This window comes from Citrus sinensis, chromosome 5, assembly GCF_022201045.2.
Source record: "Citrus sinensis cultivar Valencia sweet orange chromosome 5, DVS_A1.0, whole genome shotgun sequence".
NCBI lineage: Eukaryota > Viridiplantae > Streptophyta > Magnoliopsida > Sapindales > Rutaceae > Citrus > Citrus sinensis.
The window spans coordinates 28941846-28958194 of record NC_068560.1 but is presented as its reverse complement, the minus strand read 5'-3'; the positions used below and the strand labels follow the sequence as shown (position 1 = coordinate 28958194).

Below are 16349 nucleotides of genomic sequence, written 5' to 3'. Positions count from 1 at the left end.
TCTAGGGTTAGCTCCCCTTCCCACAACCCCCGTCCAAAGAATATCTTAACCGAAACACGTTTTGTCCTTTAACATCTGGTGGCCGCCCTACTCGCAATTTTATTACGACCGTTTCCGTCGCCGTTAGTTAATGCGGCCGTTTGTGCTTTTTACAACATAAGGTCAACTTGTGCGTTTGAGCCTTTTGTTTCTACCCCTCCAGGGCAACCAATATTGATTCTACTACATTAATGCCCTTGCTGCGCAGTTCCTGAGATCCAAATTATCCAAATAATTTACTTGTAATATTTCATTTGGGTGCCGACTGCCAAATATACTAGACAAATTTTATTGTAATATGACTTTATTCAGACTTCAGAAGTTTTAGCTAGGAGAAAAACGGAAAACTTGTACATCTTTTTAAAGAATGAAAATTTCATGGTCTTTGAAAACTATTAACCGGGGAAAAAAATAGAAACAGAAGTAATTTTAGACGGAGTTAGCCCATGGGAGAGATATACCGTATACGTGCCCACGTTACAAGCACGTAGTAGCCGTTATGAATGTGGGGGCCCGACACAGATCACTAGACGGTGATGCGTGCCCCGAAACAAAACTTCCTCAAGCCAGCTGTCTCCTGACGATATTTTCTAAGAAATCTTCTAATACTTTTTTTTCTTTTTAATATTTACAAATTAAAAAGCTTTTCCTATTTTTAAATTTACAACCCTCCAATGATTAAACAACAAAAACGACGCAATGATATTTATAGCTAAAGGGAAGACATTCTTTCTCAACTGAGAGAAGAAGATATATAAAAATACCTGCAAATTTCTAAATCAACAAACAAAGCAAACTCATTAACAGTTCTGGACTTTCTCTAACCCTTTTGACCTTGCAGATATGCCACTGTGATATACTTGATTGAGCCCCCATTTGTTTATTGCTGCAACAATAATCACACAAATCTCTCGTAAGTGCTCTGCCTCAACTCTGAAATCAAAAAACTAACAAGAAATATGACATCCTGGCATGTAAGCATTGTTCCTGGATCATGCTATTGATGATGTGAATGATAAGAACACCAACACCATGAACTGATGGGGCCCATGCTAGATTTTAAAGATTCTAGAATCAATAAATCCAATATGTCCAGTCACCACGAAATATGACCCCAAACCCCAGTCGGTTGGCTAGAGCAAGTTTTTACTAGGCCATGTTTTCCTTTATCTAGTCATACTAGTAGAAATGTAGAATACTGTCAACAACATTATAAGAACTGTTTAAAAAAAAAAAACATTATAAGAACAAATTTCAGACAGTGCATCATCATATTTGTACATCAGTTAAAAAGGAATGATACTAATATAATATTACATCCCACGAAAATCATTGTGATTGGTGATTTACCAGCACAACACTATACAAGAGAGATGAGAGTATGGGACTTTGGATATCAGTAACATAGTTCTGTTTAGTGTAGACAACAAAGATCTGAAGATCTTATTAGAGTAGCTAGCTAAAGCGGGGAAGAAGTTTTTAGTCAAAAGATGATGCATTCAGATGCATTTTGAAGTCGATCATTTACCAGCAACCAATAAAAGAGCAATCAAAGACTCTTGAAAATATCATATTGCACTTCCATCAAAATAACTATTTACTGCATTCATAAAAAACAACAGCACCCAGTTATTTGAATATAAGTCGATATAACTATCATGGATCTCACACCATGTAAGTTTGAACCATCCACCAAACTGGTGACCCGACCTAGGGAAACTGGATTCTCCCACCCACACTATCCTTTAAAACATGTCATGTCTAATTTCTTACATCTTGCAAAAAGCTAAAGTAGTAAATTGATTGCATTGATTGAAGACAACATATTATTTGTTATGTTGGGTTCAATAAATATGTTTGGTGGATAGGTAGTGCTAGATGAGGCGAATGAAAAAGCAACATCTCAAATTCTGTAAAACAGCTTTGCCCTAGGAAGCCATGAGCATCTCTATTTCATATAATTTTTGTCCACATAAAACAATCCTCTTATGCGTGAATAAAGAAAGTAGGTTATATGGTTGTGGTCCATGTCTCGCACAGAATGACAATTATATATTTTAAACAATATATCATGTAAAATTTGTCTTATAGACAGTAACAGCTAATAGTTGCTCATGCTTAGAGAAGCCGACCAAGTGTTCTGGTTGGTATCTCACTGCAGTTGACACTTTAGCCTACCATAACTCCTAAAGAAACAAATGAATTAGTACTGCCAACATGTGAGTTACTCGTAATATTACTCTTTAGAAGTTTCCCGATTTTGATGTAGTATGAACCTGTTATATCACTCAGACTGATGAACCTATTCCTATCACTCAGACTGCGGCACACAATCATATTAATGTAGGCCCACCTAGTTATAAAATCGTTTCAAGTTAATTTCTGACTGGAGATTGATGCTCGGTACAGGAATAAGAACTATGCTCGGTACAGGAATAATAAAATATAAGTAGAGCGACTGAAATTTATAACAAGAAACTAATAACATCTCATTAAAAGAGAAATAAGACAAAGAGATTCACCATTGCTACTGTTCTCCGCAATATGGCGGAGTTGACTGCACATACAATTCACGATCATCCCCCTCATCATCATCATCCCCCTCATTTGCATCTACCCAATTACTGGGATGACGCTGTGAAAAACCTTGGCCATCAATTTGAGACCTAACTGAGAGCATAATATTTCAAAGTATTAGGTTGCTGCAGGAGTGACAAACTTTTCTAACAATAAACATAAATAACTGGTCCAGTAACTAACCTTGAGCTTGTTCCGGATGAATATGTTCCATAGGATGGCGGCTAATAAAACAGTCAAGGAATTTAAATAAACGTGGTCAACAAAATCGGAATTCATAAGTCATTCTGACCATTGTAGCAAAAGTTTAGATTCCTATGGCAACTATGGTGTACTCAATTTTCGTGAAGGAAAGGAAAATGATATCAATATAAGTAAAATGAATCGTTGCACGATGGAATGAAAAACATACATAGCCAGGACTTGCCAGTGTTACATCCCTCAAAGTAGAGTTCCTAATACTTTACTTCCCACCCTGCCTTGTAAAGACCAGCTGTTGTTCTGAAACGACCAACTTCCAATTAAAAAAAAAATAGTAATAAAAAATTCAAGACTGACACTCAATCCTTTTCTCCATAGTCAATGCTCTAATATTAAGTTCAAACTAAGGCCGTACAACTTTTAATTGAGAACCTCGGGGCTTGGTGCTGTAAGCCAGGGCTTGGACTTGGCTCTAGAGCTTGGATTTCCATAAACTAAAGAAAGGCACGTGACCTTGGGGCCTGCACACAGACACAATCTCGGAAAGAGACACTAACATATGTATGTACGTACAAAGACATGCATCGAGACACACACAACAAAAAAAAAACTTGGAGAGAGAGAGAGAGAGAGGAGAGCTAAAATCACATTTTGGATACGAAGTTGGAGCTTCAGAACCATTTTCTCTAGCAGATGTATTTTTCGATATGTGCATTGTGCTAGTCTTTTGGATTACCCTTTGAGCACTACCATTCATATTTCTTTGCCCATTAGCCTGCCTTTCTTCTGCACCACTACCACTCCTTACTGCACTTCCTGCATAAAATTGAAACATATAAAATATTGGTTTCACAACACACTGTCACCATTAGAAAACAGTTGTATAACTACCTGAAAGTTCAGACCAAACTCTGGTATGATCAGATGGGTGCTCAGAGACATTCATTCTGCGTCTCTCCTTTTGTGCTTGGGACTCTGTCCGGTTACCATTCTGACCAGGTATTGAGGCAGCCGCTTGCTGATGTTCTGAGGAATTGGCTAATTGAAGCTGTGATACCAGCATGGTTGCAAGTACAAGTGTAGCATCGAAATTCGAACCTGAACCATCATCTAGTCCGAACTTTGGTGCCATTAATATTGGCCTGTTTCACCAAATATGATTTTGCAAATTGAATTCACATTTTAGAAAGTGCAATTCTTGCATATAAAGGGCATAATAGTAAGCAAGACAGTTTATGATACTTGATTATTGCATTGGTGAATAGAAGTAATAATTTTTCATGGTCAGTCTACATATATTAAATCCATATCTTTGGAAGGAGAAAAAGAACTAAAACCATAGAAAACTAATAAATTTTATAGGAGTGAAACCATCTTACTCGCCGGCTTTGTCAAAGAATAGGTGTATGTCAACTTCACATCCCTCACAAAAAGAAAGAAAAGCCTGAAATTTACCCCAAACCAAAACAACAAGTGAGAAAGAACTGAATGCGCATCCAGATTCTCCACTAAGTAAGTTGCATCAGCCATAGTAAGAGTAATTAGCTGGATTAATATTGTATCGAAATGGTAACGAAGCTCACTAGATGGTTTAAGATTTGTAAATTGATTGTATGAGGTACACAATTAAGTATCAGAACAATATTGTCCCAGTGTATGAGTTACCGTACCTTCAATTCCTTCACACCAAATGTCACATCTACAGGATCTCCAGAGTGAGTATACTGCACAAACTCCTCTGTTGGATCTATCCACAGTTGAGTGTGCAGAGTAGAGTCATTATCTGCAGATGAAAAATGGACGATAAAATCTCCTGTTGGTATAATGTCAGGAATATCAACAAATCCTTACCTTTGGTTGGATCTATGTAACTTCTCAGTTCAACAGCTTTTCCTCCAATTTCACTTGCAGCATCAGAAGGCAAGGAAGTGGGCTCTGTTGCAATGACAGTAATCTCCTGTAGGGATGATTGAAAATTAGAAAGCAATCTGTTGAGATCGCGAGGCCTCACTACAAAGTTACTTGGGAATCTTCTTCTATCAAGGGATAGATGCTGTATGTCAGGTTCAACATTACAAGTAATCCAATAGGCTTTCTTCATACCTAGACAAGATAGATTAAAAATTTGTTAAAGAGAAACTCAATATTATAAAGCATAGGACGATTATTGAAAAAGAACATCTGCATTGTGCATTGCCTCCTTATGAAATGTGACAGAGTAATTCATCACAGAACTAGAGGATTAGAGTAGTGCGCTCAAATTTCAAATCAATATTATCTTTGAATCTGATTGTGCTGCATCAATTACCATTAGAAAAATTAAACTGGGTTAAAGGTGTCACTGCCTTTGCAGTGTTATATGCCGATCATGAATGATGTAAGAGGCGGTTTTGGCAAATAGTCATACCATGATCAATAGAGGTATGCTTGCAGCCTCAAATCTATCTCTAGTTCAACAAGCTACAATCCAAAATCTCAAGAACATAATATCACGGTTTATGTATGATATCAACATTGTCACTGATAGCTTTCCCTGCCATGGACGAGTTCTTATATGATTTTACTCCACTGTAAATCTACTATGTTAAGCACCATGGAGTGATTTAAAGTCATTATGCAACCAGAAATTTAATACTACCATGGTACAAATCAGACTTTCTGCACTCAGTTGTTAACCATATTTCAGCAGATACAGCATAAACAATCACCCTACACAGAAATTACCCATCCCTGTACTTTATTCTTCCAATATATAGGTCTACATCTCCGACTTCTCAGAAGAATCAACACAGTAGTATGTCAAGTAGGAAACAATAAATAAGATAAGAAATAAACATGATGTAAAAACACCTTACCATTATAGCATTTCAGAGTCCATTGAACTTTTGGTGCATCAGAATTAGGCAATTGCACAGTCAGATTATCAATGCTTGCAGTAGGTGTCCTAAGAACCGCACAAACAGCCTAAATGGCTAAATCAAGACAGATGCTAAATATTGAAAAATCCAAATGATTCTACATAAAATCAAAATACAATATCACACACCTTTAACAGCACACTACATTGGACTTGCGCTCCAGACACTGTATAGACGTCAAAGAAATTGGGCATAAATGTAATAGACTGATAAGCAGACCGCGAAGAATTGAGAGTGTGGAAAGCAAGCTGCAAAACACAAGGAAAAAAAAAACAATAAAATCAACTTAATTCAGATACAATACAAAATTTCATCTTAATTAAGTAAGATTAAGTTCTTCAGAGAGCAGAATAAGCAAAATTACAAACAACATAACTTCAAATTCTGTTGTTTTACTTCAATTTCCCAGCAATCAAACAGAGCCTAGTCATGATAGCTTCATTCACAGAATTTTCACTTTATCTCCACTAATATTTTGAATTATTCCAAATAACCGGTTTATGCTATCCAAAACCATAATATGAACACAAAACCCTAAGTATTATCAGTAGATATATACAATTACAATATCTAAGCATAATCACTGACTAAATTAAACAAGATTTATATACAATGTGCTTAAAATCCAGAAAAATTTAGAATGAAAAAGCAAATTAAATCAGGTTATTGAGTGTTATCGTGAAATTAGAAAAATTGCAATAAGGGAATTAACTGACTGAGAGAGCGGTTACCTGATGAGAAGAACCTTGAATGACAAGCTCGTTGCCTATACGTGAGAGGCACGCGAGGCACCTGGCAAAGGTCTTGAGAGCATTCCCGCTCACAGCGAACTCCATCGTTCCGTTTGGCCCCTCAGTCCCCACGCTCTCGCGCTCGTTCTTTTCAGTGAAACATAATTGGTGTTGGCGGGAAGGGAAGATGATTTTGTCGCAATAGGTTTATTACTAGCCGTCGATGACGAGCAGGGGACCCACTATCAAAAGGTCATTCTCTTCTTTGAAAGGTCCAGATATTTTCATGGCTTCAAGGAGAAAAAATATACACATTTTTTTTTTTTAAAGGAAAATTACAACTATGGCTATTATTTGACATGAGAATTACGTTTAATGATATTTATAAAAATTAATATTTTATGTTTCAATTATTATTAAACGAGTTGTTGTCTTGAAGATAAGTTTAATGATAAATAATTTATAAATTCTTGTCCAGCTAAAGAATTTCATTATTAGATCCTTTTGTCTTTAATGAGAATTTGTTAAAAGAGATGAAATAGAACAATCAAAGTGAGGGAAATTTACAAAAATAGCCAAAAAAATTAGGCATTTTTCAACTTTAACCCCTCAAACTTTTTTCTATCATAACTAGCCAAACACCCTATTTTTGGACTACATTACCCTCATCATTTTCATCAAATTTACAAAGGCATGCCACTTTCCCTTATCAATTCCAGCACTTCCACCACTTTTCCCTTTTCAACTTAACAAATTTCATCACTCAACAAACTCCATTACTCTCAATAAATTAGCAAATTTCATCAAACAAGTATTACATAATTGAAGATATAATTATCAATTGGAAAGCTTCTTAAGGTTAGTTTATACTCTTACCATAACCTAAACTTTTAATCTATTGATTTTATCATTTGAGTTCGAAATTGATGTGAGTTTTTATTGCAAATGTTGTTATTTTTCATTAACAAAACAATGTGACTTGTTAAAGTAGTTAGTTTGAGTTGAGAAATGAAAATCAATCATTGAAACCCCTGAAAAATCGAGTAAAACAGAAGCCCAGAACAAGTGAGACAGGCACCTGTCTCACATAAATCTACTGGTTTTATGTGAGACAGGCACCTGTCTCACTTGCCTGTCTCACCAAAATATGTGCGACAGGCAAGTGGGATAGGCGTGTGAGACAGGCGCCTGTCTCACTTGTTACCACTGGTTTTATGTGAGACAGGCAAGTGGGACATGCGCCTGTCTCACTTGTTACCACTGGTTTTATGTGAGACAGGCAAGTGGGACAGGCGCCTGTCTCACATAAATTTGCTGGTTTTATGTGAGACAGGCACCTGTCCCAATGCCTGTCTCACTAAATTTAAGTTATTTTCCGAAAGTAATAACTTGGGCTACATGTGTCCGTTTTAGGCGTATAATATATCATTTCGAAGCTTACGATGAGACGAAGTAAATCAAAAATTGTATACTTCATATCATCCACATAAATGTACTGCATATTCATTTTTACTAGGTTTTGTAGCGTGAAATCTTATCTCTTTTGTTTTTTTTTTTAGGTTTAATGGATTCCGTTGTACTTCAATTATGTTATGACGGTTGGTGGGAGACATTAGCAGATGGCCGTACGGAGTACGTGAATACGAAGAATACAGCATTTTTAGTTCGGAAAGATTGTACGTTTGAGCAATTTATGGCAAGGGTGTATGAAGTTTTACAGATAAATCCTATTGAATATAGTTTGTCGATGAAGAAAACTTTGAGATCTAGTAACACAATGTATCGTGCATGTTCACTACCTATGGATATATTTAATGATGAAATAGTTAATGTTGTGCTGCACATGGCCTCTGATGTGGTCAATTATGGATGCATCCCTATATTTGTCACCACACATCCTCGAGTTTCGGCCGAAAATCCTGAGCCACTTGTGGAAAGTAAAAGTTCGTTTAGAGCAAACGAGTCTGTCCCTGATATTGAGGAAGAGGTGTTACCACAACAAATGTCGTTCCAACAACATTACTCACCAGTCAACGAAAACAATGACACTATTGATGATAATGGCATTACGATAGCGGATGTTGAAGATAATGTGTTACCATTAGGGACATCGTTAGGGCAACATTACTCTCCATTTCAAAATAATGAGTTCCGCAGTTATGATGATCCTGGTTATAACACCAACAACACAGAAGCTGATAATGTGCAAGGCATGAACTCCAATACTGAAGTTGATGATATGGACACTGGTCATTCCGATATTCCTATCAATAATGAGGATGAGCATCAGTATGATATTCCTGTTAACAATAGAGAGAATCGACCTATTCCTCCGATGGCCCGTTCGAGGAGGAGGACAACAGTTGATCCCCTGGTGAGTCTTGCTCCAGTTTTGCCTTCAAACTTGGTTGCTCCAGACTTAGTTAGAAGCTGTAATTCTGCCGACATTGGTGTGGGAAAGTTGTTCGTTGAGAAGAATGAGTTAATACTGGAATTGCGCAAAGTGGCCTTGCGGGAAAAGTTTGATTTCAAGATTGCACGGTCCACAACGACACGCTTTGAGGCTCATTGTTCTTCGGAATCATGTAATTGGCGTCTTCGCGCAACAAGAGGTTCGGATGAGCATAATGTTCCTTGGGTAGTGAGAAGAGTTGACAATGTTCATACGTGCTCTAATGAGGTTTTGCCTAGTGGCCTCCGCCAAGTTAGGAGTCGGGTTGTTGGCCATCTTATTGCGGATAAATTTATTCAGGATAAACGGATATACACGCCGAATGACATTAGAACAGACATGCAGCAAGAATATGGGGTCCAGTTAACATATCAGCAAGCATATCGGGCTAAAGAAGTCGGTCTTGAAATAGTACGAGGGAACCCTGCAGAGTCATACAACTTACTTCCCAAATACTCTCACGTTTTGACCAAAGCGAATGAGGGCACAGTGACACACCTCCAGCGGGATGGAGATGATAATTTCTTATACTACTTTGTTGCGCTTGGATCTTCCATTAAGGGCTTCACACAGTACATAAGGCCTGTGATCGCTGTAGATGGCACTCATTTGAAGGGGCTATATCGTGGAAGCATGTTTGTAGCAACATGTTTGTAGCAACATGTTTGGATGGTAATAATCAACTGTATCCGTTAGCTATTGGGGTCATGGATTCAGAAAACAATGATGCTTGGGAATGGTTTATGACGAAGTTACACGGAGTGATTGGCGATAGGCCAGAGTTAGTATTTATCTCTGATCGATGCACTGCCATCAAGCGAGCCGTTTTAAAAGCATTTCACACTGCTAGTCATGGAGTTTGTTTTTACCATGTCAAAGGCAACATTAAGTCTAAATTCAGGATGTCCAAAGCTATTTGGGATCAATTCGAGCCAGCTTTTATTAATGCAGCAAAGGCATATGGACACGAAGAATTTAAAAGACAACTTGAAGGGTTGTGGATGCTCCACTCGGCCGCGGCTGATTACTTAGAGAATAATGTGGGCACGTGTAATTGGGCAAGGTCCGAATTTGAAGGTAGGAGATACAACATACTTACCACCAACATTGCAGAAAGCGTGAATTCTTTAATGAGGGAACCGCGAAAATTTCCTATTACTCATCTTGTTGATCACTTTAGAAAAACATTACAGCATTGGTTTTATGATAGGAAAATTGTCGCTGAATCGATGAGCACTCGTCTAACGACGTGGGCAGATGAGATAGTATGCGAAAGGAGAATTTTGGCCGAAAGAATGACCGTTCGGCCAGTGTCTCAGCATCGATTTCATGTTTTGGGTGGTGGTATGAAGGAAGGGATAGTTGACATTCATGAAAGAACTTGCTCCTGTAGAGTATTCCAACTCGATCAGCTTTTATATATTGTTTCCCATGACAAACGACCCCACGGAATACTTCGAAAATGATTTATGTCATCTACCTCATTAAGTAAATTGAAATTGATTTGACAATGATCCTTTCTTCCGTGTAGCACTCTATCAGCAAAGTAAAACATGGCAATTTTTAGCGCATCGGTGTCATTCATAGTCTTGAAGCGTAAGTTCATAAATATTTCCTCGAACTGGCCAAGATTTATATCGCGAATCCTGCCTCCAAAGTACTTATTAAGTAACCTATGATTTGTTTTATGCTTCGTCAGGAATACTTTTTCGCCATTGCAAAGTCCCGTTACTAGGCACCACTCTTCAATCGATAGCCGTATCAAATGGTCGCCAACTTGAAACCATAACTCATCTTTGTCATTTCCATCGCCATGTGACACTTGCCGAAGCAATATATTGTGCACAATCACGCCACTGAACGGATAGCTCCGGCACTATAAGAAATGCCCAAATATATCGTCTTTGAATAGCTTCAACTGTTGCCTTGTTAATTTTTCCCGGATGGCATTAACAACGACATCTAATTTGCACATACTCGTGATACGCCCAGGGAAGTGATCAACATAAGGTATCTTCATCATTCCCGGTTCTTTAATCAGTCCGGGTGGGTTATGCAATGCTAATTTTGATTTGCCCATTTATCTGGTACAAGTTAAAAGTATCACACATTAAAAAATTATGAACAAAAGAAAAAAAAATTAAGGCAGCACTGCGCACTGCCTCTTGGTGCGACGGGCACCAACTGTCGCACCAAGAGATGCTGCCTCTTGGTGCGACAGGCTCGCGCGAGGGAAGCCAAGCGCGCAAGCTGCTTGCCTGCACGCAACTTGCGCGCGCTTGGCTTCCCTCGCGCGAGCCTAGCGAAACGCGCTCGCGCGAGATGGGTGCAACGTGTGCATCTCGCGTGCGACGCAGCGCCTGTCGCACACGAGATGCGCGCGGCGTGCGCATCTCGCGCGCGGCGTGCGCACCTCGCGCGCGGCGTGCGCACCTCGCGCGCGCGAGATTGGCGTGCCGCGCGCATCTCGCGTGCGACATGCGCATGTCGCGCGCGTGTCGCGCCCATCTTGCGTGCGACATGCGCATGTCGCGCGCGGCGTTCGCACCTCGCGCGCGCGAGATGGGCATGTCGCACGCGAGATGCGCGCTGCACGCCCATCTCGCGCGCGCGAGGTGCGCACGCCGCGCGCATCTCGCGTGCGACGCAGCGCGAGTTGGCTTCCCCCCTTTCTCTTCTCTTCCCTTTCCCACATGCATCTCACCCACCACCGCCATTAAAACACCACCAACAACAACAACATCCCAAACAACAACAACAACCCAAACAACAACAACATCCCAAACAACAACAGCAACAACAACAACAAGAAAAACGGCAATAACAACTCACCTAGGGTTTTCAATTTTTTTCTTTGATTTTGGAGATCTCCGAAGATTTTCAACGTGATTTAGCTTCTTTCAAGTGCCAACAACTTCCTCCGCTGCCGATGTACGCTGCCGCCGACAATCTATAGAACTTCCGGTGATGAGATTTTGGTGAGAGGGGAAGGAATTTGCTTGAGGGAAACGTGAGAATGAGGAGGGTAATTTCGTCCAAAATGTGGTGATTTGGCTAATGTTGAAAGAAAAAAATTTGAGGGGTTAAAGTTGAAAAATGCCTTCTTTTTTTGGCTTGTTTTGTAAATTTCCCTCAAAGTGAATGATTATATACTTGTAAATGTTAGAAACAAACAATACTGTAACTCTATAAGTACAATAATCATCAAAATAAAACTGAATAGCAAAGTTTAGGGATAACAAGAATCTTCCTAAATTTAGGTCTCATAAGGTTCCACTCTAAATGGGGCAAATTTTGAATAATTTTTAGAGAACGAGGTGAGAAAGAGAGAAAAATAATCTCTAAATTCTTTATAGAGTGAGGTTTTATTTTGTACCCCACACTTACCCCAATCCTCATTATATATTATATTTTTTAATTTTTGTTCAACAATTTTTGTTTTATCAATTACAATTTTATTTAATAATTTTTCTTTTTATTTTTACCTAATATAAATATATTATAACTAAAAGAAAACACTACATTATAATTCTTATTCAACCTTAAAATATTGTTATGTTTTCTTTTTTTTCCCAATGTGCTGGTCTCTTTAAACATTTTTTTTTGTTTTGATATTATTTCTTGATATTGAAACCAACCTTTTGGAGTTTTTTTTAAATAATTTAAATATTTTATAATATGATAATAATTTTATTCAAGCCTCTATTTTTTAATTTACTAAAATCATTTATCCGTTCCTACTATAAAATAAGTAAATGGGAAATGAGAATTTTTTAAATAATTTAAATATTTTATAATATGATAATAATTTTATTCAAGCCTCTATTTTTTAATTTACTGAAATCATTTATCTATACCTACTATAAAATAAGTAAATGGGGAATGAGGTGCGGATAGGAGAATGATTTTCCCACATGGAGATTCTTTATCCCCACCCTACAAAAGTTATTGAGGAATGAAGGTGAAATTTTTAATGAGATAGGGAATATGGTAGGTCACTAGGTCTTCGCACCCCTACCCTACCCCATTGTCATTCCTACCAAAGCTGAATTACTGAAAAAACATGGCTAAGGCAGACTTATCATGATTTGGGCAACATTTATATATGTGGAATGCGTAAAAGAAAGCCTTTATGTTTATATTTTTATCCATTTACACATGAGCAATTATATACAAATCTTCTGTACTTAAATTTCTTTTTCACGTTGGACAAATGCATTGTCCTTTCATTTTTCTAACTCCATGGATGTACTTTGAATAATAATTTCTTACTTAATTGAGCATCATTTTGAGCATATAAGTATACCATTTTTAAATTATTGTGGAAGAGTATCTTAATTGCTATTGACCTTCCACTTACACCAAGTAAGTCTCACTCAAAATTATGCTTCAAAATAAAAATTTGTGCGATATTTTTCTAATAATAAATATATATAATAACATTTGCAATTATTTACAGCATCTACTCAGCAAATAGATATTATTTAAGGGTTATTTGTTTTTTATTAGGCATCTACTTCATGAGACTACTTTTGTGGCTGATTTTTTGGTCAATTGAGCCTGCATTCATCGGGTTAATCGACATTTCTTGGGTTCTCAGGATCTTTCTACAAGCTTAACTAGTATTTTTCATTTAGATATACGAGAAATTCCTCGTGTAAGGTTGTACGATTGTTGATTTTTGTTGTTCTTTTTGGAGACTTTATACTTTTCTTCCTATGCTTTGTACTTGCATTTGCTTTCGGAGGCAATGGTTTATGTTTCTCTCTATGTATTTCTTGTTTTTATGATTTATATTATAGGTAGGGGTCCCGCCCAACCCCTCATTAAAAAAATTATAATAATAAAATTGACTAACATATACTAATTTACCATATTAAAGAGTTGTATTCAATTGAATATTATTCATATTATCATACTCTATTGTCTCATTTATGTGATGATAATGTACTATGTTATTTATATTTTTTGAGTTGTTATAATTTGTAAGGGTATAAATGTAAAAATATTAGTGTTCAGATTTCTTAAGTTAAAAAAATAACTTAATATTTATTTTCAGCGATTTAAATAGAGAAATAAACATATAATTAGATTCAAATATTCAGTTGTATTCAACTATAACCTAACTCATTACAAAAGTATATAAAAGTTATAACTTATTTCATAACTTTCGCATAACTCAACATTAAGCACACAATTTATGTTTATTACCACTGCAATTGTATTCATCCATTAAACAGCTTGAAACAAAACGCATATACTATGTGTAGTTAGAAAAATTCAAGACTTATGACATATTCTTATGGAATGAGAGAGAGAGAGCATTTCTTGAATCTAACAAGAGATAACAAGTCAAGAAAAGTAGCTTGAAGACTGCTCACTCAATATATGGGACTTCATATTAACAAAATCAAAACATGATTGAAATAAGAATATAAATTTTTTAAATGTTATTGTTACATTTATAGATACATTATAATTTAAGAGTTCTAAATACATATATTTGTAGTGCACTGTAAAATTTACCCACTAATAATTCAAAATAAATTATCGAAGAGAAATCTATTATAGTTAGGACACATTGCACTTGTGAGGCTTGAACACATCTCCACGTTGAGGGCCCAACTTTTTATCATTGGACAGAAAAGCCCAATGGCCAACTAAAAGAATGGACCTTTTAACACCCCTGGAAATTTCTTATAAACCCCATTGAGAATAATAATTAAAATCAAAATATTGTTTGAAAGATGTCTTCAAGGCCCGCAAAAAATCAGAAAGTCTTCTACTTCTCCTCTTTTTTTAAAGGAAATAGAAAAATTGGAGCTGTTCTTAAATAGAGTTTCAATCACAAATCAATATTACTCTAATCGCAAATCACTATTAAAACTAACTAAACACTAAATACTTGTTAATAAAAAATAAGTTCAACTTAAAATCTTATATTTTTAATAAAGTGGGGGGTTTTTATAAGGGTTTTTGGAGGCGAAACAAAGTACATAAAAGAGAGGGCAAGAGTCTGGGTCACATTCGTCATTAAGAAATATTTTGAGGACATTTTCGTCCATCAATCACAATTAGGGTTTTAGATACAGTATTTATAACTCTCCAAAGACAGCGCCCAGCAGTCGCCGTCTCTCCTCTCGCTCGGTACTCTCTCTTTCTCTGTCTATAAAGCTGCTCTAGAAGATTATCCTTGCTGTTGCCGCTAACTCTTTACTGTTTCTGCTAACGATTTTTTATGAAACAGGTATTTGGATACTAGTATTTCCGGCCGTCAAAAGGAAGAAGAAGGAAAAAAAGAAGAAAGAAAAAAACTCAGCCAAGATGCAGAACGAGGAGGGTCAAAACATGGATCTCTATATCCCCAGGAAGTGGTAATTACTCTGACAACGATGTTGTTTATTTACATCTAACAAGCTTTGTGAAATTTGAAAAGTGATATTCAAAATTTATTTCGGCGTTGCAGTTCCGCCACAAACAGGCTCATCACCTCCAAGGATCACGCCGCTGTCCAGATCAACATCGGGCACGTTGATGCTGATGGCATTTACACTGGCCAATTCTCCACTTTCGCTCTCTGCGGCTTCGTCCGTGCTCAGGTTCGATGCCCTTTTCTTTAATGTCTGTGTTTTCTTTTTTATTTGTTATTGGATTGTCGCTTGTGATCTCGATATGATCAAAAAATGAATGATGTGTGTTATGTCCCTTCCCCTTGTAGTTGACAACAGAAATTTTTATTGTAAGTTCTTCAGTGTTAATTGTTGTGGCAAGCTGCCAATACTTTCTGTAGAATGAGTAAAACTGCAGCTGTCTTTATTATTCTGTGACCCTTGACCTGTGTTTTAAGACATGAGATATGGAATATAGAAAAGGATTTTCTGGCAAAAGAGATTTTGCTATTGTGCATTTTGTACCGTTTGAACTAATTTGCTACTCGTAAATTTGGGTCGCGGGATTAATGGTTATTAGTGCTTTATAGTAGGCTTTGTGCATTGGGTGAAATATTATGGTGATTGGAATCTGATTCTCTTGATTAACACGTCATTGTGTGCTTTTTAACATTGTTGAACTTTATTGTTGATTTGGTGGTTCAAACTTTTCCAGGGTGACGGTGACAGCGCCATTGACAGGCTTTGGCAAAAGAAGAAAGTTGAGGTCCGACAACAATAATTTTCCATTAAAGCAAGTTATGTGTCTTCTCTAGCAGTTGTCTTCTTCTGTAAGGGTTGGAATGTGATTGCAACGATTCGTTTGTTCTAGTTTTACTTATGTGGACCATGTTGAAATTTACTTCTGCTTTTGGACCATGATTAGCACTTAGTTTGTTTATCTGTCGAACTTAATATATGGTCATGATTTGCTTTACAGCTATGGATGACCTCAAAAATTTTGATTTCTTTCTGCCATTTGAGTTGTTGAATGATATATTCT

General features: G+C 37.0%; 3 protein-coding genes and 1 long non-coding RNA gene across 9 annotated transcripts; 2 read left to right on the top strand and 2 right to left on the bottom strand.

The window, feature by feature from the left end:
- Positions 1-717: 717 nt before the first annotated feature.
- LOC102611453 (uncharacterized) lies at positions 718-6611 on the bottom strand. Of its 5 annotated transcripts, XR_008055298.1 has the most exons (12): positions 6467-6611; positions 5864-5983; positions 5673-5781; positions 4669-4920; positions 4488-4600; positions 4197-4261; positions 3709-3959; positions 3466-3633; positions 3250-3338; positions 3029-3117; positions 2800-2840; positions 2603-2709 (listed from the first exon to the last, which is right to left on the bottom strand). XR_008055298.1 is itself a non-coding variant. In XM_006472021.4 (11 exons), exons 1-10 carry the CDS (start codon positions 6569-6571, stop codon positions 2567-2569), a joined length of 1356 nt encoding a protein of 451 aa, XP_006472084.2. In that variant the 5' UTR covers positions 6572-6611; the 3' UTR covers positions 718-925; positions 2562-2566. The 5 variants fall into 5 exon arrangements, 3 of the variants coding, with proteins under 3 accessions (XP_006472084.2, XP_052298608.1, XP_006472086.2); XR_003064293.2 differs by lacking the exons at positions 3029-3117; positions 3250-3338 and adding an exon at positions 718-925 and having other exon boundaries at positions 2562-2709; XM_006472021.4 differs by lacking the exons at positions 3029-3117; positions 3250-3338 and adding an exon at positions 718-925 and having other exon boundaries at positions 2562-2709; positions 3477-3633.
- On the top strand, positions 6607-16289 carry LOC102611170 (40S ribosomal protein S21-2). 2 transcript variants are annotated; one of them, XM_052442650.1, is made up of 4 exons: positions 6607-6611; positions 15166-15292; positions 15385-15517; positions 16023-16289. In XM_052442650.1, the coding sequence occupies exons 2-4, from the start codon at positions 15243-15245 to the stop codon at positions 16086-16088; spliced, it is 249 nt and encodes an 82-aa protein (XP_052298610.1). In that variant the 5' UTR covers positions 6607-6611; positions 15166-15242; the 3' UTR covers positions 16089-16289. The 2 variants fall into 2 exon arrangements, with proteins under 2 accessions (XP_052298610.1, XP_006472083.1); XM_006472020.3 differs by lacking the exon at positions 6607-6611 and adding an exon at positions 14928-15065.
- Positions 7201-10241, top strand: LOC127902730 (uncharacterized). Its single transcript, XM_052442647.1, has 2 exons — positions 7201-7324; positions 8026-10241. The coding sequence occupies exon 2, from the start codon at positions 8031-8033 to the stop codon at positions 9573-9575; it is 1545 nt and encodes a 514-aa protein (XP_052298607.1). The 5' UTR covers positions 7201-7324; positions 8026-8030; the 3' UTR covers positions 9576-10241.
- On the bottom strand, positions 10494-12032 carry LOC127902731 (uncharacterized). The gene is made up of 2 exons (XR_008055299.1): positions 11751-12032; positions 10494-11002 (listed from the first exon to the last, which is right to left on the bottom strand). It is a non-coding gene; the product is annotated as an uncharacterized LOC127902731 (long non-coding RNA).
- Positions 16290-16349: the final 60 nt, after the last annotated feature.

Coding starts and splice junctions, on each gene's coding strand:
- LOC102611453 (XM_006472021.4), bottom strand. CDS start 6,571: ATGGAGTTCGCTGTGAGCGGGAATGCTCTCAAGACCTTTGCCAGGTGC. Junction 4,921..5,672: donor GACTCTGAAATGCTATAATG/GTAAGGTGTTTT, acceptor TATCTTGTCTAG/GTATGAAGAAAGCCTATTGG. Junction 4,262..4,487: donor TTGGTGTGAAGGAATTGAAG/GTACGGTAACTC, acceptor GGTAAATTTCAG/GCTTTTCTTTCTTTTTGTGA.
- LOC102611170 (XM_052442650.1), top strand. CDS start 15,243: ATGCAGAACGAGGAGGGTCAAAACATGGATCTCTATATCCCCAGGAAG. Junction 15,293..15,384: donor CTCTATATCCCCAGGAAGTG/GTAATTACTCTG, acceptor TCGGCGTTGCAG/TTCCGCCACAAACAGGCTCA. Junction 15,518..16,022: donor GCGGCTTCGTCCGTGCTCAG/GTTCGATGCCCT, acceptor AAACTTTTCCAG/GGTGACGGTGACAGCGCCAT.
- LOC127902730 (XM_052442647.1), top strand. CDS start 8,031: ATGGATTCCGTTGTACTTCAATTATGTTATGACGGTTGGTGGGAGACA.